This window comes from Protopterus annectens, chromosome 10.part0 (assembly GCF_019279795.1).
Source record: "Protopterus annectens isolate FY-2018-M chromosome 10.part0, PAN1.0, whole genome shotgun sequence".
Classification (NCBI taxonomy): Eukaryota; Metazoa; Chordata; order Ceratodontiformes; family Protopteridae; genus Protopterus; species Protopterus annectens.
Window position 1 is genome coordinate 348,022,393 of NC_056744.1, and position 26,816 is coordinate 348,049,208.

Sequence of the window (26,816 nt, forward strand, 5' to 3'; positions counted from 1 at the left end):
CATCCTGCATAATCTTGATCCCGCATGCCAGGCTGCATATGAGAAAGCTACAATGGTACCTAAGGAATGTATGGTCTCAACACAAACACAGTCTAGAAGCTCTGATACCAATCATTCCATGCCTGAAAAAAGAATTCCTGTGGTGGGCTCAGGCCTGTCAAATAAACAGAGGATTGCCTTTCCACAAACCACATCCAAGGCAGACCATCACCACAGACGCCTCAGACCTAGGCTGGGGGGCACACATGGAAGACAAGTGCATCCAAGGCCTATGGTCCCAAGACCAGCTGAATCTACACATAAATCTAAAGGAGATGCTGGCAGTGAAGCATGCAATCGAGGCATTCAGACCATTCCTCCAGCAAGGACACCTGCTGATACGGACGGACAATAAAACAGTCATGTGGTACATCAACAAACAGGGAGGCACACATTCATACCCTCTATGCCGGATGGCAATGGACCTCTGGAACTTGGCCCTGAATCTCAACATCCAACTGCAGGCCAGATTTGTACCAGGGAAAGAGAATTCACTAGCAGACAGCTTAAGCAGAACTACCACGGATACTCACAAATGGATGCTGCATCCAGATATCTTCAAAACCATAATAAAGAATTGGGGAATGCCAGAGATAGACCTGTTCGCCTCCCCACTCAACCACCAACTGAAGAAATTCTGCTCAAGTGTATACCACCCACTTGCCTGGAGGGTGGACTCCCTTTCTTTCAGCTGGAAGGCCCTGACAGTATATGCCTTCCCACCTCTCCCTTTGATGTACAAAGTTCTACTGAAGATCAGAGAGGAACAGCCAAAGGTAATTCTGATAGCTCCAGACTGGCCAAGGCAACATTGGTACCCGCTACTGAGAAGCATGTCTCGGACGCACTCATGGCCTCTACCTCTATGTCCTTTACTTCTAACACAGAACAACTACAAGACCCTGCATCCAAACTTAAAAATGCTGCAGCTAACTGCTTGGAAAATTGCATAAAACAAAACCAACCTGATTTATCTCAGAGGGTTAAGGACATTATCCTGGAGGCTCGCAGACCCTCCACAAGGAAGACATATTCAGCCAAATGGAAAAGATTCCTCATTTGGAGTGCAGAAAAGGGAGAAAATGTCACACTGGCAAACCTAGCACACATCCTGGAATACTTAGCAGAACTGTTCCACAATGGCCTGTCCTATTCTTCCATTAAGATTCATGCATCAGCAATTTCAGCAGAGTACAACATGAATCCTCCTGTCTTCTCCCATCCTCTCCTCAGACAATTTTTGAGAGGGATCAAAAATGTAAAGCCTCCAAGGAAACCACCTCTGCCTGCATGGGATATCAATTTTGTGCTAGAAAAATTAACACTTGCCCCTTTTGAACCAGCAGCAACAGCAGACTTGCAGTTCTTATCTTGGAAAACTGCCTTCCTGCTAGCAATCACTTCAGCAAGAAGGGTATCTGAGTTACAGGCATTAATGGCAGTGCAACCTTTCCTTATCTTCCACCAGGATAGAGTGTCTCTGAGAACCAATCCTACTTTTAGGCCAAAGGTGGTTTCCAGGGTATCCTTGAACCAAGCTATTCATTTACCTACATTCTTCCCCAACCCACAGAACAGGGGGGAAAAACTACTACACACCTTGGATGTACACAGACAACTGCGCTTCTATCTGGACAGAACTAAGGCCAACAGAAAAACTGACCAGCTTTTGGTAGCATATGCAACAGGAGTGCAAGGAAAAGCAATTTCAAAACAGACTATCTCAAAATGGAGAGGAAATTGCATTCGATTCTGCTATTCATTTCATGGAAAGATAACTCCTGAAAATATCAGGCCTCACTCCACAAGAGCTACAGCCACCACTACAGCTTTCCTACGAGGAGTGGCTACCAGAGACATTTTAGAAGCTGCTACTTGGAGCTCCGTGCATACATTTGCCAAGCATTATAATCTTCCTTTATACTCCAGATCCCGAGCAGGTTTTGCCACTACTGTTTTACAAGGGATCTTTACACCATCATTATCTTAGTGCCTCCTTCCCCAGTTTAGCTATGGTATTCTACCCATATGTTATGACTGCAGATGCATCCTTGAAGGACATAGTACAGTTTTGTACCTACCATAAATGTAGATGTCCGATAGGTATGCATCTGCAGTCAGGATTACCCACTCTCCTTCCCCTCTGTGGTATTCCTAGGGTACTTACCCCTCTCTTAGCTAGCTGGGGGAATCTATTATGGTGTATTTGTTTGTATGTATATATGTATATATATTTTGCTTTCTATTGTTTGGAATTTTCTACATTTATCCAAATTTAGCCTTCCTAGAGGGCACCTGGCATTTGGGGCAAGAAACACTGAGGAAAATGGCGTCGGCTGATGCCTTTATACCCCAGGAGCTATGACGTCGGGTGAAGTGCGACATCAGCCGAGGCCAGACCCAGACTTTGGAATCCGGCCGACTGAGGGGCTGCCTGAGGCAGGACAACCCATATGTTATGACTGCAGATGCATACCTATAGGACATCTACATTTATGGTAGGTACAAAACTGTACTTTCTTCTTTTTCACCTGAGCAGTACTTGCAAATGGTCAGTTGTGATCAATGTACCACCTAGGTAAACAAATGTAAATAAAATGAGATAAATGGTCAGTTGTGGTCAGTGTAACACCTAGGTAAACACATGTAAAATAAAATGTGATAAATGGTCAGTTGTGATCAGTGTACCACCTAGGTAAACAAATGTAAATAAAATGAGATAAATGGTCAGTTGTGATCAGTGTACCACCTAGATAAACACATTTAAATAAAATGAGATGACTGGTCAGTTGTGATCAGTGTACCACCTAGGTAAACAAATGTAAATAAAATGAGATGACTGGTCAGTTGTGAACAGTGTACCTCCTAAGTAAACAAGGGTGTATATTATATTATCAAAAGCCAACAATATCGAAGCTGATGTTGTCAACATGAGAATAGCGAAAGCGCACATCGAACATGTAAACAGAAATCTCCGTAAGGTGAAATTTCTGTTTATTGCAATATAGTGCGTTCTCGGAGTTGATATATTTAAGTAGCGGGAGTGTGGGGGTGCAGGGGGTCTTGCCCCCTTGCTTAAGCCCATTAGAATACTTTTTTCTTTTTTTTTTTTTTTGTTGTTTTTATAAGTTCGATGTTTGAAGAAATTGACCATATGCTGTCGACCATAAGTTGTTCAGTGGTTTCAGCCATCGATCTTATAATAGACACCCAGTAAACACATGTAAATAAAATGAGATAAATGGTCAGTTGTGATCAGTGTACCACCTAGGTAAACAAATGTAAATACAATGAGATAAATGGTCAGTTGTGATCAGTGTACCACCTAGATAAACACATTTAAATAAAATGAGATAAATGGTCAGTTGTGCTCAGTGTACCACCTTGGTAAACAAATTTAAATAAAATGAGATGAATTGTCAGTTGTGATCAGTGTACCACCTAGGTAAACACTTGTAAAATAAAATGAGATAAATGGTCAGTTGTGATCAGTGTACCACCTAGGTAAACACATGTAAATAAAATGAGATGAATGGTCAGTTGTGATCGGTGTACCACCTAGGTAAACAAATGTAAATAAAATGAGATAAACGGTCAGTTGTGGTCAGTGTACCACCTTAGTAAACAAATGTAAATAAAATGAGATGAATGGCCAGTTGTGGTCAGTGTACCACCTTGGTAAGCAAATGTAAATAAAATGAGATAAATGGTCAGTTGTGGTCAGTGTACCACCTAGGTAAACAAATGTAAATAAAATGAGATGAATGGGCAGTTGTGTTCAGTGTACCACCTTGGTAAGCAAATGTAAATAAAATGAGATAAATGGTCAGTTGTGATCAGTGTACCACCTAGGTAAACCCATTTAAAATAAAATGAGATAAATTCTGGGATAGATTCCTGACCCATCGACTTCCCATACTCTAGAACAGGCTACCCATCTATGTCAAGCAAAGTTCCTCATTAGCACTCTTCAAGAAAAATCTTGATGAGTGGATGGGAAATAGGAAATACACCCCGGGGATTACTTCTGTGTCTCTGCTCGACAGTGACAGAGGAAAATAACTTTCCTGGGTGATGTAAGCCAGGGAACCTTGTTAGCTGGGCTTACATAGACCCTTGGGCCGATAACCTAGTACCTGCCTATGAACCTATAAATGGTCAGTTGTGATCAGTGTACCACCTAGGTAAACAAATGTAAATAAAATGAAATAATTGGTCAGTTGTGATCAGTGTACCACCTAGGTAAACACAAGTAAACAAAATGCGATAAATGATCAGTTGTGATTGGTGTGCCACCAAGGTAAACAAATGTAAAATAAAATTATTTAAATGGTCAGTTGTGATCAGTGTACCACCTGGGTAAACACACGTAAAATAAAATGAGATAAATGGTCACTTGTGATCAGTGTACCACCTAGGTAAACAAATGTAAATAAAATGCGATAAATGGTCAGTTGTGATCGGTGTGCCACCAAGGTAAACAAATGTAAAATAAAATTATTTAAATGGTCAGTTGTGATCAGTGTACCACCAAGGTAAACATATCTAAAATAAAATGAGATAAATGGTCAGTTTGGATCAGTGTACTATCTAGGTGAACACATTTAAAATGAAATGAGGTAAATGGTCATTTGTGATCAGTGTACCACCTAGGTAAGCACATGTAAATAAAATGAGATGACTGGTCAGTTGTGATCAGTGTACCACCTAGGTAAACACATGTAAATAAAATGAGATAAATGGTCAGTTGTGATCAGTGTATCACCTAGGTAAACACATGTAAATAAAATGAGATAAATGGTCAGTTGTGATCAGTGTACCACCTAGGTAAGCACATGTAAATAAAATGTGATAAATGGTCAGTTGTGATCAGTGTACCACCTAGGTAAACACATGTAAATAAAATGAGATAAATGGTCAGTTGTGATCAGTGTACCACCTAGATAAACACATTTAAATAAAATGAGATGACTGGTCAGTTGTGATCAGTGTACCACCTAGGTAAACAAATGTAAATAAAATGTGATAAATGGTCAGTTGTGATCAGTGTACCACCTAGATAAACACATTTAAATAAAATGAGATGACTGGTCAGTTGTAATCAGTGTACCACCTAGGTAAACAAATGTAAATAAAATGATATAAATGGTCAGTTGTGGTCAGTGTACCACCTAGGTAAACAAATGTAAATAAAATGATATAAATGGTCAGTTGTGGTCAGGGTACCACCTAGGTAAACAAATGTAAATAAAATAATATAAATGGTCAGTTGTGGTCAGTGTACCACCTAGGTAAACAAATGTAAATAAAATGTGATAAATGGTCAGTTGTGATCAGTGTACCACCTAGATAAACACATTTAAATAAATTGAGATGACTTTTCAGTTGTGATCAGTGTACCACCTAGGTAAACAAATGTAAATAAAATGATATAAATGGTCAGTTGTGGTCAGTGTACCACCTAGGTAAACAAATGTAAATAAAATGTGATAAATGGTCAGTTGTGATCAGTGTACCACCTAGATAAACACATTTAAATAAAATGAGATGACTGGTCAGTTGTGATCAGTGTACCACCTAGGTAAACAAATGTAAATAAAATATAAATGGTCAGTTGTGGTCAGTGTACCACCTAGGTAAACAAATGTAAATAAAATGATATAAATGGTCAGTTGTGGTCAGTGTACCACCTAGGTAAACAAATGTAAATAAAATGAAATAAATGGTCAGTTGTAAACAGTGTACCACCTAAGTAAACAAGGGTGTATATTATATTATCGAAAGCCGACCATATCGAAGGTGAGATTTTTGTTTAGTGCAATGTAGTGCGGTCTCGGAGTTGATATATTTAAGTAGAGGCAGTGTGAGGGTGCAGGGGGTCTTGCCCCCTTGCTAAAGTCCATTAGGATACTTTTTTTTTTTTTTGTTGTTTTTATAAGTTCGATGTTTGAAGACATCGACCATATACGGTCGACCAAAGTTCTTCGATGTTTTCAGACATCGATCTTAGACACCCAGTAAACACATGTAAATACAATACGATAAATGGTCAGTTGTGATTATATACCACCTAGGTAAACAAATGTAAATAAAATGAAATAAATGGTCAGTTGTGATCAGTGTACCACCTAGATAAACACATTTAAATAAAATGAGATGAATGGTCAGTTGTGATCAGTGTATCACCTGGGTATACACATGTAAAATAAAATGCGATAAATGGTCAGTTGTGATCAGTGTACCACCTGGGTATACACATGTAAAATAAAATGCAATAAATGGTCAGTTGTGATCAGTGTACCACCTAGGTAAACAAATGTAAATAAAATGAGATAAATGGTCAGTTGTGATCAATGTACCACCTGGGTATACACATGTAAAATAAAATGCGATAAATGGTCAGTTGTGATCAGTGTACCACCTGGGTATACACATGTAAAATAAAATGCGATGAATGGTCAGTTGTGATCAGTGTACCACCTAGGTAAACAAATGTAAATAAAATGAGATAAATGGTCAGTTGTGATCAGTGTACCACCTGGGTATACACATGTAAAATAAAATGTGATAAATGGTCAGTTGTGATCAGTGTACCACCTGGGTATACACATGTAAAATAAAATGCGATAAATGGTCAGTTGTGATCAGTGTACCACCTAGGTAAACAAATGTAAATAAAATGAGATAAATGGTCAGTTGTACAATGAGAAAAAGTGCATTGTCATCCCCTTTGGGAAAAACAAAGTGCCCACAAACTACCACATAGGAGGTAATCCACTAAGTACCGAAGAAGTAATTCGGGATCTTGGGACCCAGGTAGATAGTAACCTATCCTTTGACAATCACATTGCCAAAGTGGTTAGAAAAACCTTCTGTATAGCTCATCTAATCACAAAAGGGTTCACATCTAGATCAAGAGAGGTCATTGTGCCCCTTTACTCATCGCTCATCAGGCCCATAATTGAGTACAATGCCCCATTTGGGATGTACCTTACCCGACACCTGCAAAAGCTGGAGGGACCCCAAAAATACCTCACCAAGAGGATTGTGGGCCTCAAACAGATGCCCTCTGCAGCTCAACTAAAGAAGCTCCAGCTCTACTCAGTTGCTTACCGCCTACACAGAGGCGATCTCTGCCTGACGTTCAAGGCCATGTCTAACCCAGAACTGTTGGACATGCTCCACCTCAAGAAAACCAATTCCATTAAAGCCACATGCTCCAAGGATTTAAACCTTAGCACAACAATAAACAGGACATGCTGGAGGGATAGATTCATATCCCAAAGGCTTCCCTCACTCTGGAATAGAATCCCAGTCCATGTTAGGCAGAGCCCTTCGCTGACCCTCTTCAAGAGAAATCTTGATGAGTGTGTAGGAAATCGTAAATTTATTCCTGGGATCACTTCTATGGCCCTGCTGGACAGAGGCTCAGGAATCTATTCTGAAAGGGAGGCAAAAGCCAACTATTCTGGCTAGGCTTATAAATGCCTTAGGGCAGATAGCCTAGTACCTACCTATGAACGTAGAAGTTGTCATCAGTGTACCACCTAGGTAAACGCATGTAAACAAAATGAGATAAATGGTCAGTTGTGATCAGTGTACCACCTAGGTAAACAAATGTAAATAAAATGAGATAAATGGCCAGTTGTGATCAGCGTACCATCTGGGTAAACAGATGTAAATAAAATGAGATAAATGGTCAGATGTACCACCTAGGTAAACAAATGTAAATAAAATGAGATAAATCGTCAGTTGTGAACAGTGTACCACCTACGTAAACAAGGGTGTATATTATATTATCAGAAGCCAACAATATTGAAGCTGATATTGTCAACACGAGAATAGCGAAAGTGCACATCGAACATGTAAACAGAAATCTCCGTAAGGTGAGATTTCTGTTTATTGCAATGTAGTGCGGTCTCGGAGTTGATATATTTAAGTAGCTGGGGTGTGGGGGTGCTGGGGGTCTTGCCCCCTTGCTTAAGCCCATTAGAATACTTTTTTGTTTTTGTTTTTATAAGTTCGATATTTGAAGGCATCGACCATATGCTGTTGACCATAAGTTGTTCAATGTTTTCAGCCATCGATCTTATAATAGACACCCAGTAAACAAATGTAAATAAAATGAGATAAATGGTCAGTTGTGATCAGTGTACCACCTAGGTGAACACATAAAAAATAAAATTAGATGAATGGCCAGTTGTGATCAGTGTACCACCTAGGTAAACACATGTAAAATAAAATGCGATAAATGGTCAGTTGTGATCAGTGTACCATCTGGGTATACACATGTAAAATAAAATGCGATAAATGGTCAGTTGTGATCAGTGTACCACCTAGGTAAACAAATGTAAATAAAATGAGATAAATGGTCAGTTGTGATCGATGTACCACCTAGGTAAGCACATGTAAAATAAAATGAGATAAATGGTCAGTTGTGATCAGTGTACCACCTAGGTAAACATATCTAAACTAAAATGAGATGAATGGTCAGTTGTGATCAGTGACCACCTAGGTAAACACATGTAAAATAAAATTAGATAAATGGTCAGTTGTGATCAGTGTACCACCTTGATAAACAAATTTAAATAAAATGAGATGAATGGTCAGTTGTGATCAGTGTACCACCTAGGTAAACAAATGTAAATAAAATGAGATAAATGGTCAGTTGTACAATGCCAAAAAGTGCATTGTCATCCCCTTTGGGAAAAACAAAGTTCCCACAAACTACCACATAGGAGGTAATCCACTAAGTACCGAAGAAGTAATTCGGGATCTGGGGACCCAGGTAGATAGTAACCTATCCTTTGACAATCACATTGCCAAAGTGGTTAGAAAAACCTTCTATATAGCTCATCTAATCACAAAAGGGTTCACATCTAGATCGAGAGGTCATTGTGCCCCTTTACTCATCGCTCATCAGGCCCATAATTGAGTACAATGCCCCATTTGGGATGTACCTTACCCGACACCTGCAACAGCTGGAGGGACCCCAAAAATACCTCACCAAGAGGATTGTGGGCCTCAAACAGATGCCCTCTGCAGCTCAACTAAAGAAGCTCCAGCTCTACTCAGTTGCTTACCGCCTACACAGAGGCGATCTCTGCCTGACGTTCAAGGCCATGTCTAACCCAGAACTGTTGGACATGCTCCACCTCAAGAAAACCAATTCCATTAGAGCCACATGCTCCAAGGATTTAAACCTTAGCACAACAATAAACAGGACATGCTGGAGGGATAGATTCATATCCCAAAGGCTTCCCTCGCTCTGGAATAGAATCCCAGTCCATGTTAGGCAGAGCCCCTCGCTGACCCTCTTCAAGAGAAATGATAATATAATACACAAGTAGAACCAAAACGGAAAGGCAGCTTGACATCACACAGTCCATTAAACAGCCATCAGCGTTGTAGTTAAAAAAATCCTTCTTTATTCCACAAAAAAGAAAAAGAAAACGAAATGAGCGCTTTCACGTATGCACCATACGCTTCATCAGATTTCATTATTTACAGAAGCAGCTCAGTTTAAATAGTCACATCTTACATCCAATTGAGATAATTGCCTTACCAATTAATAAATAAAATCTCAAACTTTTAAAGGCATAGCTAACTTCTAAGACAGTATTGGATATATATGCTTTATTTAATACATCATGACACAATATAATCTATTGCCCTAACATCCTAGCCATTACTAAACTAATTCTAAGATATATATCAAAATCTAAATGTAAATATCAAATTTAAAAAATAATAATAATACTAATATAGTTCATTCTTGAAGTGAATAATCAAGCCAGTGATATTTAAATTGTCACAATAAATTCATGTTTATAACCTCTGGGCTATAGATCAGACTGGAATTAATGCATAATATATTACCCATCTATATATAATAAAGTGCTTAGTGCTCAAGACTCATTAAACTTACATAAAAATATATACATGAATAAATATAGTTAAAACCAGAACCCTATAGTATATAAACATAAATATAAACCATAATATTAATAAATATTATTAAAACCCAATTAATGTGTGAGAAATATATATAAAATAAAAAATAAAATGCGATAAATGGTCAGTTGTGATCAGGGTACCACCTAAGTAAGCACATGTAAATAAAATGAGAACTGGTCAGTTGTGATCAGTGTACCACCTAGGTAAACAAATGTAAATAAAATGATATAAATGGTCAGTTGTGGTCAGTGTACCACCTAGGTAAACAAATGTAAATAAAATGATATAAATGGTCAGTTGTGGTCAGTGTACCACCTAGGTAAACAAATGTAAATAAAATTATATAAATGGTCAGTTGTGGTCAGTGTACCACCTAGGTAAACAAATGTAAATAAAATGAGATAAATGGTCAGTTGTGATCAGTGTACCACCTAGGTAAACAAATGTAAATAAAATGATATAAATGGTCAGTTGTGGTCAGTGTACCACCTAGGTAAACAAATGTAAATAAAATTATATAAATGGTCAGTTGTGGTCAGTGTACCACCTAGGTAAACAAATGTAAATAAAATGAGATAAATGGTCAGTTGTGATCAGTGTACCACCTAGGTAAACAAATGTAAATAAAATTATATAAATGGTCAGTTGTGGTCAGTGTACCACCTAGGTAAACAAATGTAAATAAAATGTGATAAATGGGTCAGTTGTGGTCAGTGTACCACCTAGGTAAACAAATGTAAATAAAATGAGATAAATGGTCAGTTGTGATCAGTGTACCACCTAGGTAAACAAATGTAAATAAAATGATATAAATGGTCAGTTGTGGTCAGTGTACCACCTAGGTAAACAAATGTAAATAAAATGAGATAAATGGTCAGTTGTGATCAGTGTACCACCTAGGTAAACACATGTAAATAAAATGAGATAAATGTTCAGTTTTGATCAATGTACCACCTAGGTCAACACATGTAAATAAAATGCGATAAATGGTCAGTTGTGATCAGTGTACCACCTAGGTAAACACATTGAAAATAAAATGAGATAAATGGTCAGTTGTGACTGTGTACCACCTAGGTAAGCACATGTAAAATAAAATGAGATAAATGGTCAGTTGTGATCAGTGTACCCTTTAGTTAAACAAATGTAAATAAAAATGAGTTAAATGGTCAGTTGTGATCAGTGTTCTATCTAGGTAAACAAATGTAAATAAAATGAGATAAATGGTCAGTTGTGATCAATGTACCACCTAGGTAAACACATGTAAATAAAATGCGATAAATGGTCATTTGTGATCGGTGTACGACCTAGGTAAACAAATGTAAATAAAATGCGATAAATCGTCAGTTGTGATCAGTGTAACACCTAGGTAAACAAATGTAAATAAAATCAGATGAATGGTCAGTTGTGGTCAGTGTACCACCTAGGTAAACAAATGTAAATAAAATGAGATCAATGGTCAATTGTGCTCAGTGTACCACTTAGGTAAACAAATGTAAATAAAATGAGATGGACAGTTGTGATCAGTGTACCACCTAGGTTAACATATGTAAAATAAAATGAGCTAAATCGTCAGTTGTGATCAGTGTAACACCTAGGTAAACAAATGTAAAATAAAATGAGATAAATGGTCAATTGTGATCCGTGTACCACCTAGGTAAACAAATGTAAATAAAATGAGATCAATGGCCAGTTGTGATCAGTGTACCACCTAGGTAAACAAATGTAAATAAAATGCGATAAATGGTCAGTTGTCATCAGTGAACCACCTAGGTAAACACACGTTAAATAAAACTAAATAAATGGTCAGTTGTGATCAGTGTACTCCCTAGGTAAACGCATGTAAAATAAAATGAGATAAATGGTTAGTTGTGATCAGTGTACCACCTAGGTAAACACATGTAAAATAGTGCGATAAATGGTCAGTTGTGATCAGTGTACCACCTAGTTAAACAAATGTAAATAAAATGAGATAAATGGTCAGTTGTGATCAGTGTACCACCTAGGTAAACAAATGTAAATAAAATCTGATGAATCGTCAGTTGTGGTCAGTGTACCACCTAGGTAAACAAATGTAAATAAAATAAGATGAATGGTCAGTTGTGGTAAGGAAAGCAAATGTAAATAAAATAAGATGAATGGTCAGTTGTTGTCAGTGTACCTCGTAGAAAAACGAATGTAAATAAAATGAGATAGTCAGTTGTGATCAGTGTACCACTTAGGTCAACGCATGTGAAATAAAATGAGATAAATGTTCAGTTGTGATCAGTGTACCACCTAGGTAAACAAATGTAAATAAAATAAGATGAATGGTCAGTTGTGGTCAGTGTACCACCTAGGTAAACAAATGTACATAAAATGAGATAAGCGGTCAGTTGTGATCAGTGTACCACCTAGGTAAACAAACGTAAGTAAAATAAGATGAATGGTCAGTTGTGGTCAGTGTACCACCTAGGTAAACACATGTAAATAAAGTGAGATAAATGGTCAGGTGTGCTCAGTGTACCACTTAGGTAAACAAATGTAAATAAAATGAGATGGACAGTTGTGATCAGTGTACTACCTAGGTTAACATATGTAAAATAAAATGAAATAAATGGTCATTTGTGATCAGTGTACCACCTTGGTAAACGCATGTAAAATAAAATGAAATAAATGGTCATTTGTGATCAGTGTACCACCTAGGTAAACGCATGTAAAATAAAATGAGATAAATGGTCAGTTGTCATCAATGTACCACCTAGGTAAACACACGTAAATAAAATGAGATAAATGGTCAGTTGTGATCAGTGTAACAGCTAGGTAAACATACGTAAAATAAAATGAAATAAATGGTCATTTGTGATCATTGTACCACCTAGGTAAACACATGTAAAATAAAATGAAATAAATGGTCTTTTGTGATCAGTGTACCACCTAGGTAAACGCATGTAAAATAAAATGAGATAAATGGTCAGTTGTCATCAGTGTACCACCTAGGTAAACACATGTAAATAAAATGAGATAAATGGTCAGTTGTCATCAGTGTACCACCTAGGTGTAAATACAATGAGATAAATGGTCAGTTGTCATCAGTGTACCACCTAGGTAAACAAATGTAAATAAAATGAGATGAATGGTCAGTTGTGATCGGTGTACCACCTAGGTAAACACATTTAAAATAAAGTGAGATAAATGGTCAGTTGTGATCAGTGTACCACCTAATAAATGGTCACATATGGTCAGTGTGCCACCTAGGTAAACAAATGTAAATAAAATAAGATGAATGGTCAGTTGTAGTCAGTGTACCACCTAGGTAAACAAATGTAAATAAAATGAGATAAGCGGTCAGTTGTGATCAGTGTACCACCTAGGTAAGCAAATGTAAATAAAATAAGATGAATGGTCAGTTGTGGTAAGGAAAACAAATGTAAATAAAATGAGATAAATGGTCAGTTGTGATCAGTGTACCACTTAGGTAAATGCATGTGAAATAAAATGAGATAAATGTTCAGTTGTGATCAGTGTACCACCTAGGTAAACACATGTAAATAAAGTGAGATGAATGGTCAGTTGTCATCAGTGTACCACCTAGGTAAACAAATGTAAGTAAAATAAGATGAATGGTCAGTTGTGGTCAGTGTACCACCTAGGTAAACAAATGTAAATAAAATGAGATAAGCGGTCAGCTGTGATCAGTGTACCACCTAGGTAAACAAATGTAAAAATAAGATGAATGGTCAGTTGTGGTCAGTGTACCACCTAGGAAAACAAATGTAAATAAAATGAGATAAATGGTCAGTTGTGATCAGTGTACCACCTAGGTAAACACATGTAAAATAAAATGAGATAAATGGTGAGTTGTGATCAGTGTAAAACCCAGGTAAATAAAATGAGATGAATGGTCTGTTGTAATCAGTGTACCACCTTGGTAAACAAATGTAAATACAATTTGATAAATGGTCAGTAATGATCTGGCCTGAATTTCTTGTCAGTCCTCACTGCTCCAGGTAGTGTCACTCAAAGAACAGTACAACACAAATGTGCCTTTCATAAAACCTGTCCAGTTGGACAGTGGGATTCCCTCTTAGACCAGAGTGCTGTGTCTATGAGCAGGGGTATTAAGACTTTAAGAAAAGCTGTGCTGAAAGTACAGGAGTGATGTATGTAGGTTTCAGACTTCTGCAGAGGGTGTGGCACCAGTCATCTGATGTGGTAAAGAGCCTTACATCTGATGTTTCAGGTAATGATAGGTGGCCATCTTTGGATAAATTATTGGGTGTTTTAATAGGAATAACATTGCATGGTACTCAGTGGTACTCATTACTTGCTACAGGACATATAGGAAGTGCATTAGGTAACACTGGTAGCATAGTGTTTGGTGTTATAATGATTGCTAGCATTCACCGAGTAGGGCTTTCAGTGTTCTGCATGTCTGTATAGAGCATGCTATGTGAACTGTGTTTATTTTGTTCAAGGTTCAGTACATCATGAATAGTCTCACTCTGGGACTCTGCACTAATTCTGCATTGCATTCTATTTTCCCCACTAAACAAGGGTACAAAACCAGGTGGATGAAGTTATCGATGTGATGCAGGAGAACATTACAAAAGTGATAGAAAGGGGTGAGCGATTGGATGAACTGCAGGACAAGTCTGGTAAGATTTCTTAACTTTATGGGACTGTTTATAAAAATTGTTGCTTATTACCTGAACATTTTCATGGGTGATCAGTTAGTAACATATGCATATGCCTGTGCATGTAAGTATGCTTTGGAAACTAGTAACCAGAACTGAAACTTGCCTCATACTTGGAAGTAATTCTGCATTGTGTCTGTGCTATGGGCAGCGATGGAACCATTTTTGAGAAACTTGAACAACTTTTGGAATGATCTTATAGTGAGAGGCTATGAAATTCAGATGTTAAAAAACATCCTTGAACTCATTTCCGAACTGAAAAGGACTGAAGCACCGTCACTCAACCTCCCAAGTCGGAGAATGCTAAGAAATTCCACAAAGAATAATAAATGCAAAACAGCTGCATCCTGACATACACTTTGGATTATCGCAGTATCAAAAATGTTATTAAAGAAAACTGGGCCATTGTCACAGGAAACCTTTTCTGATTAACATCTTAGATGAAGCCCCATCCTTTGTTTACAGGGGCCAGGAACATTAGAAGTTTTGTTGAATTTAAACCTAGACTGTATGACAGAAACACTAAAAGATGTGAAGCTTATTGTACATTTTGTATATTTATACAGCAAGGTGATGGTTTGTATTGCCCATATTTAAAGAAAATGATTAAGACCAGTGCAGGGGGTGACTGTAACACTACAAAAGTAATTTACAGGGCACTGTGCAATGAATGTGATACATTTTATGTGGACAAGACTGTAAATAAAGCGTAAGATTTCATGCCCTCTGGCAGAAATCAGCTATGGATGTAAAAATAATGCACTAGCCAAACACTTTGCTCTACATAAAATGCAAACAGGTTTTAAGTTCTAGACACTGGATCACATAGACATGGGTGATCTTGAAGGAGACATCCTGACTATGCTAGAGAAACATGAATCTCTGTGGCAATTAAAGCTGAACTCTTTTAGGAAGCCTGGACTAAACTACTACTGTTTACTTAAAAGTGTGCTGGAACTTAGAAAATTGACACATTGTTTACATGATTAATTTTATTTTTTTCTTCCAGTTGCTTTTATATACCATGTTAAATCATGTTTAATTAAAGTGTACACTTTGTTTCTACCATCATACTTTTTTCTTTTTCGTATTCTTTCTTCCACTTTATTCAAAATGATGTGTAATAACAATACTAGCTATTTGCAGAGTAATATTTTTGTAGACAGTTTATTACACAGACCTGAAGAAGTCTAGAAGGACGAAAGCGCTGTATGTTAACAATAGGTTATGGAAATAGAATATGATCTGTACAATTGTTTTTTTTGCATGCAAAATATATATTTATATATATTTTTAGATTGCCAAATGGTCTAAGGTTTATATATTTCCAGCCATGTAGTATATTGTCCTGGATAAAATCACAGACCTAATATTCTGATTAAATAAGAGGTACCACATCATTATTAATTTTATTTAAAGTACATAAGGGCTATATTTGACAGCTGCTAAGTAGGGCAGGACCAGCTCGAATGTCACACTGATGGGGGAAGGGATGTGTATTTAACATGTATACCAATACACTGCATTTTCCGCGGTAGTGGTGCTGAGGTAGCGTTGTTGCCTCACAGCAAGACGTTGTCGCGTTCAATTCTCAGTTAGAGCATCTTCTGTGTGGAGGCATGCGTAAATGGGAGTGCCTTAGTTGAAGGTTGTGCGTCAGGGCTGGTAACTCGGCACATAAAAATCCACTACCAAACATTAGCGGATCGGAGTTCCGCTGTGGCGACCCCTAACTGGGATAAGCCGAAAGACACAACAACAACAACAGCCAATACACTGCATTTTACAGCACAATAAACCACTTCCTTGCCTGATAAAAAGTATGTATATAGTTAGAATGCTTGTGAGGAAACTATTATTCTGTTATTATTGTTTTACTTGGATTGCTTTTCTGTTTACTTTGGATTTTCAACTGGAAACAGACTGTCTACCTTGCTTGGATTACTTTTGAATACTTAGTAATTCTGTATAATATTTCAAATTATGTATTTTTTATTATTTTTTGACTTGGGACAAGTTTAAGTTCGCTACTTCTACTACCATTATCTGATCTGATTAATATACATTGATTAACTAGGTATGTATGGATTGAAAATCTTCCACACAGAGAAGTTTCTTACACTGCTTTATTGCAGATTTTCTAACTTTTAAGCTGTGCTTGTCACAACAGTAAGAAAATGAAAATGGTAGAAAGTTGTTTCAGTCAGTAGTAGCTTCAGCCTCAGTCTACCAAAAACACAGCTGTCACACCAGGATGAATTTCTGATTCCCATTCACTTGAGTAGGGTTAGGGAACGACTCTGCTTTACATGGATGGGTGTTCCAGTGGAGATTACTTGAGATATGTACCTGTCCCTCCAATGTGTCCTATTTAAGTTGCAAGTAAACCTTAAATCCTTAGAACTAGAAGTTCTGGTGCTGTTTGTTTTGTGGATATACAAAAGGTCCATCAGAGTGGGGTCCAAGGATAACTTGTATGCCAGACATAAATTGCCTCACAGAAGGCCTTAGGAAACAAATTATATAGAGAGGGCTTTGAGACGATCTCCATAGATCATTAATAAGGCCCTTTGTTCTTTTTGTGAAGAACTTCTGTGGACATTCCTGCTGTTGCCTGTGGATCAGATGAGGGCTAAGTACAGTGACACAATGACTTCCCCTGGCTCTATATGCTATGCCCTTAATTATAAGTTGAGCGGCATAGAATGATTTTCTTACAGTCTTAGACACATGTTGGTCAAAAGCCAGGTTAATGTTTATATAAATCCCTTACTACTCTGGCTACTTTTAGGGTGTTTTATCAATGAGGTAGTTTCCCTATGTGGCCAACTTCCCAAAAGATACTAATATGCATTTCTTGGCATTGAGTTTTAAGCCATGCCTTTGGCACCAGTCATTTGCCTGTATTTAGAAGTTCCTGTAAGAGGTTAGTTTCTTGGGGGGGTTCCATGATTGCTGATAGCTTACAATCATCTGCAAACTTGGTAAGCCAGAGGCCCTTGACCTTGTGAAAAATAGATGGCTAAGAGAAGTGGACCTAGCACAGGGCCCTGAGGGACTCTGACAGGCCTCTTACTGGAGCTGATTCCTTCAACCCTAACTTGCTGAAACCTGTCTGTGAGCCAGGTGGCTATCCTGTGCATTGCACAGGGGTTTTTGCCTAATTCCTTGAATTTGTTTTCAATGTCTGAGTGGGGTATTGTATTAAATGCCTTCACTCGGTCAAGGTAGGCAGCGTGTATCATTTTGCCCTCATCCATTGTCTTTGGGAACTTCTCAAAGAAGTCCAACAGGTTCAGTAGATATGACCTGCATTTGAAGCCAAATTAGGTTGGTTCCAGTGTCTGAAGGTTTCCCATATCATTCTTAGTCATTTCTATGATATTTCTTTTTATGGCTTTGCATATGAGACTAGCCATACTACTGTGTCTGTGCTTCCTGGGATCCATTGATGATCTGTCCTTGTACAGGGGGATGACCGTTGCTGTCTTTTATTCATGTGGGGTTGAATATTGACACGAGTGGCCCTGATGGGTCCTATTTCAGGCTATTTAAGAGGCATCCTGGGATGTTATTAAGGCCTATCGAAGCTGTAGTCTTGATCTCAGAAAGAGCATGTAGTTGTAGGTATTATGTTGGGGTATATATTATCTAATCGAACGCTTAGCTTGTCGAACGCCTAAACGTCGACAGCTAAGGGTCGAAAACTTACAATCTCAAACGGCCAGGTAAGCAAATTCTTTCATCAGGAAAAAATTTGCTTGGCCATTAGTGAGAATTTTCCCTTGCCCCAATGTAGAGCAATGTCGGCGTTGGTATATTTAGTTAGGGGAGTGTGGGGGACACAGCCCCCCACATCAGGGAGTGTGGGGGGCAAAGCTCTCCACTTTTTTACAGCTTGGAAGTTTGTTAGTGTGGCATGGCCAAGTGAATTCTTTCCCGTTGAAAGAATTTGCTTATCTGGCCTTTCGAAATTGAAAGTTTTTGACCCTTAGCTGTCAACGTTTAGGCAGTCGACAAGCTATGCAGTCAATTAGGTAATATAGACCCTTATGTTGATGGCATTTCCTGGAGGTGGCTGGGGATGAGAGGGGGTAAATTTGTAAGTGAATCGGTCAGGGAGAAGATTTGCTGTATCATCTGGTTTGTGAACATGGCACTATTTAGGCACATTATTGTGTGCTGCTTTTGAGGTTTTGGACATAGCTAAAGAAGGCCTTATGGTTGAATATGACCTGGGACACTATCTTTGCCTCAACATTTGCTTTCATCATCATCATCAGCATCATGAGCCTCTTTTTCCCATTTTTTTTTACATGGGGTTGGGGTATCGTGTTAACTGTCACCAACTCTCTCAATTAAGTGCCACACTCCTGCCTTCTTCACCACTCATGCCTGACTGTCACAGATCTTCTTTCACACAGTCCATCCACCTCTTTGCTGTTCGTCCTTGCTTCCTCTTACCTTCTTCCCATCTGTCCCAAATCTTCCTCACCAGATTGTCTTCTGCTTTTCTGCATATGTCCAAACCACCGTAATCTGTTCTTTTTGATATTTTCTGCAATTGGAGTTTGGTTTCTGCTCTTAATATATCCTCATTTCTTCATCTGTCCTACAGTGTACATCCTACCACCCTTCTCAGGTATTTCATTTCCATCACCTCCAGCTTCTTCAGCTGTTCTGCCTTTACTGCCCAGTTTTCTGTACCGTGCAGTAGTACTGGTTGCATCGCTGTCTTTTACACCTTACTTTTCAGCTTCTTTGGCATCCTTGCCATAGACTACACTTGACACTCTATGCCAGTTGGCTGCAGCCCCTCTGATTCTAGCTTTGACCTCTTCGTTCAGACTCTCCTTCTCCTCAGCCATCCCTCCCAGATACTTAAGCTGTTTACCTGCTCCACTGTCTTCCCTTCTATTTCTGTTCTTAGCTTCTTCTGAGTTCCCCAATTTTCTGCCATTACCACTGTCTTCTCTTTGCTTAGTTTCATCCCATGTGCCTTCAGTTTTGCATTCCATTCTCCTATCCTTTGCTGAAGTTCCAGCTCAGAGTCTGCCTGTAATGCCACATCATCTGCATACAACAACTTTGTTCATCTGTCCCATCCGACCTGTTTGCTAATGTAGTCCATCACCAGTATGAATAGCAGTGGGCTGAGAGATGAACCCAGGTGTACACCCACTCATACTGGGAACCCCCGTCTGTGAGGCCGAACACTGTTTGAGTCATTGGGTCCTTATACATAGCCTGCACTAATTCTACCAATGTTTCTGGGACTTCAAACCACAGCAGTACAGCCCAGATCAGCTTTCTTAGGACCTTGTCATATGCTTTCTCTAAGTCTAAGAATGCCCAGTTGGACTCTCTCCTCATCTCTAGCTTCTTTTCAAGTATCTGTCTCACTGCAAATATCAAGTCAGTTGTGCTGCATCCTGATCTGAATCCGAACTGCTCATCTCCCATCTTACATTTTATTACTCTGTGTATCCATTTATCAATCACCCTCTCCAGAACTTTCATGCAATGTGATAGGAGTTTGATGCCTCTGTACTGTCCACAGTTGTGGATGTCCCCTTTGTTCTTGTACAATGGCACGAGTATGCTTATTCTCCAGTCATCTGGGATGCGCCTTTCTCTCTACATTGCTATTAGTACCCTCATGAGTGATATCTCCCCTCTCTCATCCAGCATCTTTGTCATATCTGCTGTGACCTCATCAGAGCCAGTGGCTTTCCCTGACTTTATTTTCCTTAGTGCTGTTCTTACTTTTTCTTGCTTATGTTGAACTTAATTAGTCCTCTTAGTTTTAGTTATTTAGCCCCACTATCAAGAGCCATATCTATACCAGTGGCCACAGACAGAAGCTCTCCTTCAAACAACAAATAATTGGTTTGTTATTGCCAGACTCCTGACTTCCTCTGGATTATAGTATACAGAGATGGTTAAGACTTGACGTGTGTGTCATGAAATGCACGCTTCTGGTGTGCACCATTTCTCCTTGGTAGATTGCTGAACTGCATTGTCTTTGGTGTAAAGACCCTTAATTTTCCACAAGGACCAGGTCTTTCCATGAATTAATCTACATGTCTGCCCTCAGGGGTGGTTCCTGACCTATTAGATATCAACTTTACTAATCTGAACTTTTTTGAAGCCAAAAATGGGTATGCATCCTCCATACTGTGGACATTGATCAGTTATGGTTCTCTTAATATCTTGTCCAAGAGTAAGTGAGGATGGACCATGGCTTTGTTTCCTTCAGCTCCAGTAAGGAGAGTTTTTCTGTTACCGGACATTATCTGCATAGATTGTTTCCATCATTGTCATCATCATCATCATCGTCCATCACTGGAAAGTTAACTGGTCCTTGGTCAGTGCATTCATGGGGTGTTCCACATGGGTGACGTGCTAGCACACATTTCAGGAGTGTTTTCAAAACTTACATCTGTGCTGTAGCCATCTAGTCATCACCACATGTGTTTACCAGTCACTCTAGTTTGGGCTGCCACTTCAGGCATCAACATTCTTTGGGAAGTCTGTGATTTGGAATATTCTGTCCTCAAGTAATTTCCTACCTTGTTGAGATCCTTTCACCATCCTAAGCATTGTTTTTGGGACACTACTTTGTGATTCTGTCCAAATGTTTTACCCACTTCCAAAAACTCCTTAAATAACAGGTATGTGAGTACAGATTGAGAGAGCCTTCTGAAGTGGGTACCTTTATACATTGTGTACCATGCATGATTTAGTTGACACTTTTCTGAGACAAGTGATTGGATTAAAGAAACGCACCTTTGTGGTTCTAGCCTGAGACTAGCCTTTTCATGATGTGCATCTCTGATGTGATGTTGGGCATGAAAAATTGGCTAAACCTTTTTAAGGATACCAAAGTAGTACGAAGAGACAGCATTTGCTTGGGAGGAAACGGAAGAAAACACCTGGGAAGAGCTGATGGTGTGATTTGAAAGATATGAGCTCAGGTCAGTTCTTGACAATTGCAGAATGTTTGTTTGTCTTTTCTGCTTTTCCCGGTTAGGGGTCGCCACAGCGGAACTCCGGTCCGCTAATGATTGGTAGTCGATTTTTATGGTGCCGAGTTGCCAGCCCGACGCTCAACCTTCAATGAAGGCACGCCCATTCACGCATGTCTTTCGGAGGCCACTCGGCCGTGGGGAGGACATGCAGACTGCACACTTGACAATTGCAGAATGTTGCTGCTGAAAAATAACAGCCATGAGTGGGATACACTCTGCAAAGTGAGAAACTCCCAAAATGCATAGCAGGAAAATGGTCTGTGGGAGTGAGCTCCATACTTCTGAATCACTCAGGGCACTGAATGAAAGTAGCAAACAGCAGTATGCTGGACTTGTAGCACATAAGGAGCTGATGTAATAGGCTAAAAGATCATAAAACTCCTGTATGAATCTTTGTCTAGTCTTGGAGACCTTTCAGTGAAAGGCACAACAATATGATGGCAGAAAATACAAATGTACTAGGGATGGTCTGGAGGCATGGAGGGACAACATGAAGAAAGATTCAAAACCTTGGAAATGTTTGAATTAGAAATTGGAAGGGGGCATCATGTGGGTCCATAGAGTGATTAATGTAGGAAAGGAAGGGGACTGGACTGATTATGAAAGACTGAGAATATGCAGGAGGAGCCATGATCTTCATCCAAACTATGCACAGTTAACTCCATGAGTACATTTTTGTTAACTGGGAAAGTGATGGTGATATTGAAGGGGAGGAATTTCTGCTGAGAGCTCTCTACAGCAGTCAGCAAGTTAGAGTAATTGTGTCCTACCAGCATGTGTATGTGTATATGCATGTGTGACTTGCTTATATACACAAGCAGACATGTGTGAAGTTATTTATATATTTACATATATACAAGTAGGGACACAAAAGTATTTGTGAATTTATATACACGGGCAGGTAGTTAATCGCATGGAGAATTATTTGTTATATACAAGGCAAGCATGCACATGCATATGTGTATTTACATAGGAAAGCATATGTGCCCATATATAGGTTAATGAGGATACCACAAAGCTACTGTCCATAACAGACTAGATTTCAAATGTATGCAGTAGCACACACAGTACATATTTTATACTGTTGTTGTGCCATCTTATAGGGCCCAGATGTATTTATTAAGTGCTTTGGTCAGTTACTGGTCTTTAGCTGGAGTATGTTTCCTTAAAGACATCTTGTGGTAGGGACCCTGGTAGTGCCAGATGTATTTTGAACCTGCGAAATACTGACACTCTGCATGGTTATCATCTAGATCCAGACATTCTGATTCCAGAAAGTTCCTGCTGTGAAGCCGAAGTGTACCCATAGAACAAGTCTGAATTTTATCCTAATTTTGCATATCGTAAGGTTAAACAGCAAGAAAAGAAAAAGTTGACCACTCAGTTAAGGTTGGAGTAAACATAGCAGTCAAATCCAAAACAGTAACAAAAAAACCTCCCAAACATGGCTTTAAATTACTCTATATAGAAGTAACTTTATTAAAACAGAAGGTAAGCGCTTTCACACAGTAACCTCTGCTTCATCAGACCATTACAGAACACAAAATCTCAGTGCTATTTAAAATAAACACTCAACCAATCAAAGAAAGTTTAGCAGTCATGTGATAACATTAGTAAAAAAAAAGTCCCAAACAGTAAAAGCAGCCTGCCATTTGTTAAAGACATAGCAATAAAACAATATACCCATCTTCAAATATAAACATTTGTTAAGCTTATTCCAAACATAGTAATAAATCATAAAAAACATTGAGCAATCTCTATACATTGCTTCAAACCTGCAGAATATCCCCACTAATATCCAAATCAGAGTAAAAAGGTCACACACACAAACTAATTAGTAACTACAAGAAAAACTTAACCAAGCTAGAGTTTTCACTGTATGATAGCGTAAACCCCCTGTAATAGAGGCTGTAGAAACACAGGGTCTGTAACCCAGCTGATATCCATAACCATTGTAAGCCATAATGCTGAAACACTTGATATCCTTAAGGAGTCATTTGCATATATCCCATGGGCCTTTTTATAGGAGATTTAAGATATCACACAGTGAAAATTTAAGCTTGGCTAGGTTTTTCTTGTAGTTTTTACTAATCGGTTTGTCTGTGTGACCTTTTTACAATTTGATTTGGATGTTAGTTGGGATATTTTGCAGGCACCTTATCAGTTATGGGCAACGCTGGGTTACAGACCCTATGTTTCTAAAGTATAGCCAAACATTTCATTTATGCTCTGCTGACGAGGTCATAAGGCTGATGCATGCATGTCTAGAGCTAGTGGGGTTTGGCTTTATTGGTGTGAATGTATCCACAAAGACTTAAATAGAAAAAGTAAAATGTCATGTACATTCATGAGCCGTATTGCTGAAACACTTGATGTCCTTAAGGGGTCATTTGCATATATTGCATGGGCATAGAAATTTTAAGGTCATCACACAGTGAAAACTCTAACAGGGGACAGTCCAGGGGTAAATTTTCTGTTTCCCATGCATAGATCTAAATTGTGCTTGAATATCGACAAGGATGAAGTTTGTTTTATGTGGATGGGGAGTCTTTTCCACAGCAGCAGTATCCTGTGCAAGATATACCTGTCCCTCCAACCATTCTGTTGATGTTGCAGAATAGGTTTAGAATGAGTGTCTCTGATGGGGAGTCTTTTCCACAGCAGCAGTATCCTGTGCAAGATGTACCTGTCCCTCCAACCATTCTGTTGATGTTGCAGAATAGGTTTAGAATGAGTGTCTCTGATGCCATTTGGCTTGCTGATATGCAGTAAATCTGTCAGTAATGGGTCAGAAGATGACTTGTATGCCAGGCATGGGTCATTTCTTAGCAGTCTGTAGGATACAGAGTATAGTGAAAGGGTTTTGAGTCGGTCCATGTAGGAGTTTTTTCAGCGTATGCATACTGATGTATGATTTCAAGTCCCAGCCTTTGCAGTCAGGAAATAAATGTATCCATTATTACTTTCTCCATTATTTTTCCACAACATGAAAGAAAACTTATGAATCTGTATGAGTCTAGGTTTATCCTGTCCTCCTTTTCCTTAAAGACAGGTTTAAAGGAGAACAGCAGGATTTTGTTATTAAATGCTTAATTTCTCTGTCCCTGTTCTCCCTATTTACAGTCCCTGTTATGAGTAAACAACAATACAGCATTTAAAATATTTTAAATCGACTGTTTCTCTCCACTACAACAGTACCTTACTGTAGTGTGGTGGGTTCACTTTCAAAAAACTTTTATCCCACCCTGGAAAAGCTTGCTGCAATCTCCAATTCACTGATGTCACCAAGACCAATGAATACAGATAGTTTTAGGGCCAGTTCCCTGCCAAAACTGACATCACCACGACTGTCCTAAAAAACCCCCATGCTGTGATGTCACAGCTCCCTGGTACTTCTCCGACCCATACAGAAAGTAAAGGCTAGAACAAGGAAACAGTACATGAGTCAAGTCTCCTGCTGGTAGCTGTCAATCACCGCAGGTAACAGTTCAAATTACCATTAGCAGTTTGACAGCTAGGGAAGTTAGGTTCATAGGTAGGTACTAGGCTATCGGCCCTAGGGCCCATACAAGCCTAGCCAAAAAATGTACCCTGGCTTTCGCCACCCAAGAAATGAAGGAGGATGGGAGATGAGTCACAGTAATACAATTCAGGCTTCACAAAAGGCTGCAGTTTAGCCATTCTAAAAAGAATCAGCAGTAAAAGCAAAAACACTTTTAAAGTCTGTTTTATGGCATTTGCACTGTTTGTGTTTAAAGTAGTCATTGAACAGCATGAAATGTTACTTAAAACTGACTGAAGGACAGCAGTGTATGCATGTAAAATCAATGCAGTGACGAGAGCTTTAGGAAAAAAGAGGCCTGTGTGATGTAATTTTTTTGCAGACATGCATTGCATTGTGGGATACCTAGAGACAGCCTAGACAATCAAGATCACTTCAGGATGTTAGACCCCGTGTGGTCAGACTCAGAAATGTATGTATTTTACATTTGTTTACTGGGATAATCCGACTGGATACATGTCCATTTTCAGCGGAGGCCCGGGGAGAAAAGCTCCAGATAGACAATATTACATAGGTTACAAAAGATGTTAGATAACACTAGAAAATGTAGGACAGAGTATTTTGTACAGAGGTTTAGTAATGTTCCCACATAGGACTCACAAATTCTATGGTCTGACAATTTTAAGCAAAAAGACATCAAGAAATGGAAACAAAGCTTGGGTAAGTAAATTACATGTTACGATATTTACAGCTTATGCTTTCAATTTATAATCTAATCAAGGTTAGTGCATGGGCGCAAAGCCAGTTTGCTTTGAGATGCTGTTTGAGGTAGATGTCCTGGCCTCGGCTGGTGTCGCACTTCACCGTCAGCATCAGCCGACGCCATTTTCTCAGTCTTCTCTTGCCGCGCGGGAGCGAGCAGAAGCTGTTCAGTGCCGCGGGGTCGGTCAGATCAGAGATTACTACTACCGGCATGCTACTGCTTCTAAACTAAAGCTAAGTACTCACTGGGGACTTGCCTTGCTTTGTTTAGGCCCAGACCACTGACGTAGCAGCCTGTTTAGCCTGTGCTTCCTTCAACAAACGACAGCAGGCGGGTCTGGTCCGGAGTTTGCTGAATTTTTTTCTTTCATTTTTTTTGCTGCATTATTCCAGTTCCAGTTCCCAAATGCTTACTCTGGCAGAGGATCTCATCTCGGGCCTCTCAACCTCCAGGTCCTCAGATGACTCTTCTGATGTTTCAGACAATACAGACCATCCAGAGGCCCCTTTTTCTGCCTTATGAGATTCGATGCTGAAGAGTCTATACCTTCTGCCTCTCCACCAGAGGAATTTTCCTTGGGAAAAACCTTACATGCCATGAGAGAGCAATCAATGGCAGGGACAAGATTTCTAATTCAAGAAAAAAGGCCAGTTCTTCCTGTTGTGGATGATGCATTTAATGATGTTTGAACTGCTCCTGATACTTTACCTCCAGCCTCTGCCAAGCCCGATAAGTTTTTTACAGTGCGGACACCCATCACCACTTATACAAGGCTCCCTTGCAGATCCTGAGACTATCTCCCAGGGGCCCTAGGCAGTAGCTTCGACCTCAGCTTAAAACCCTCTCCCCTG

The 26,816-nt window shown here is 39.1% G+C and overlaps 1 protein-coding gene across 4 annotated transcripts in view; it reads left to right on the forward strand.

Moving 5' to 3' along the window:
* VAMP4 (vesicle associated membrane protein 4) overlaps positions 1 to 26,816 on the forward strand; it is a 641,282-nt gene that overhangs the window by 539,241 nt on the left and 75,225 nt on the right. For all 4 annotated transcript variants that reach the window (XM_044085250.1, XM_044085251.1, XR_006366637.1 and 1 more), the window contains exon 5: positions 14,530 to 14,630. In XM_044085250.1, coding sequence (XP_043941185.1) covers positions 14,530 to 14,630 — 101 coding nt within the window. The remainder of the gene's footprint in view (positions 1 to 14,529; positions 14,631 to 26,816) is intronic.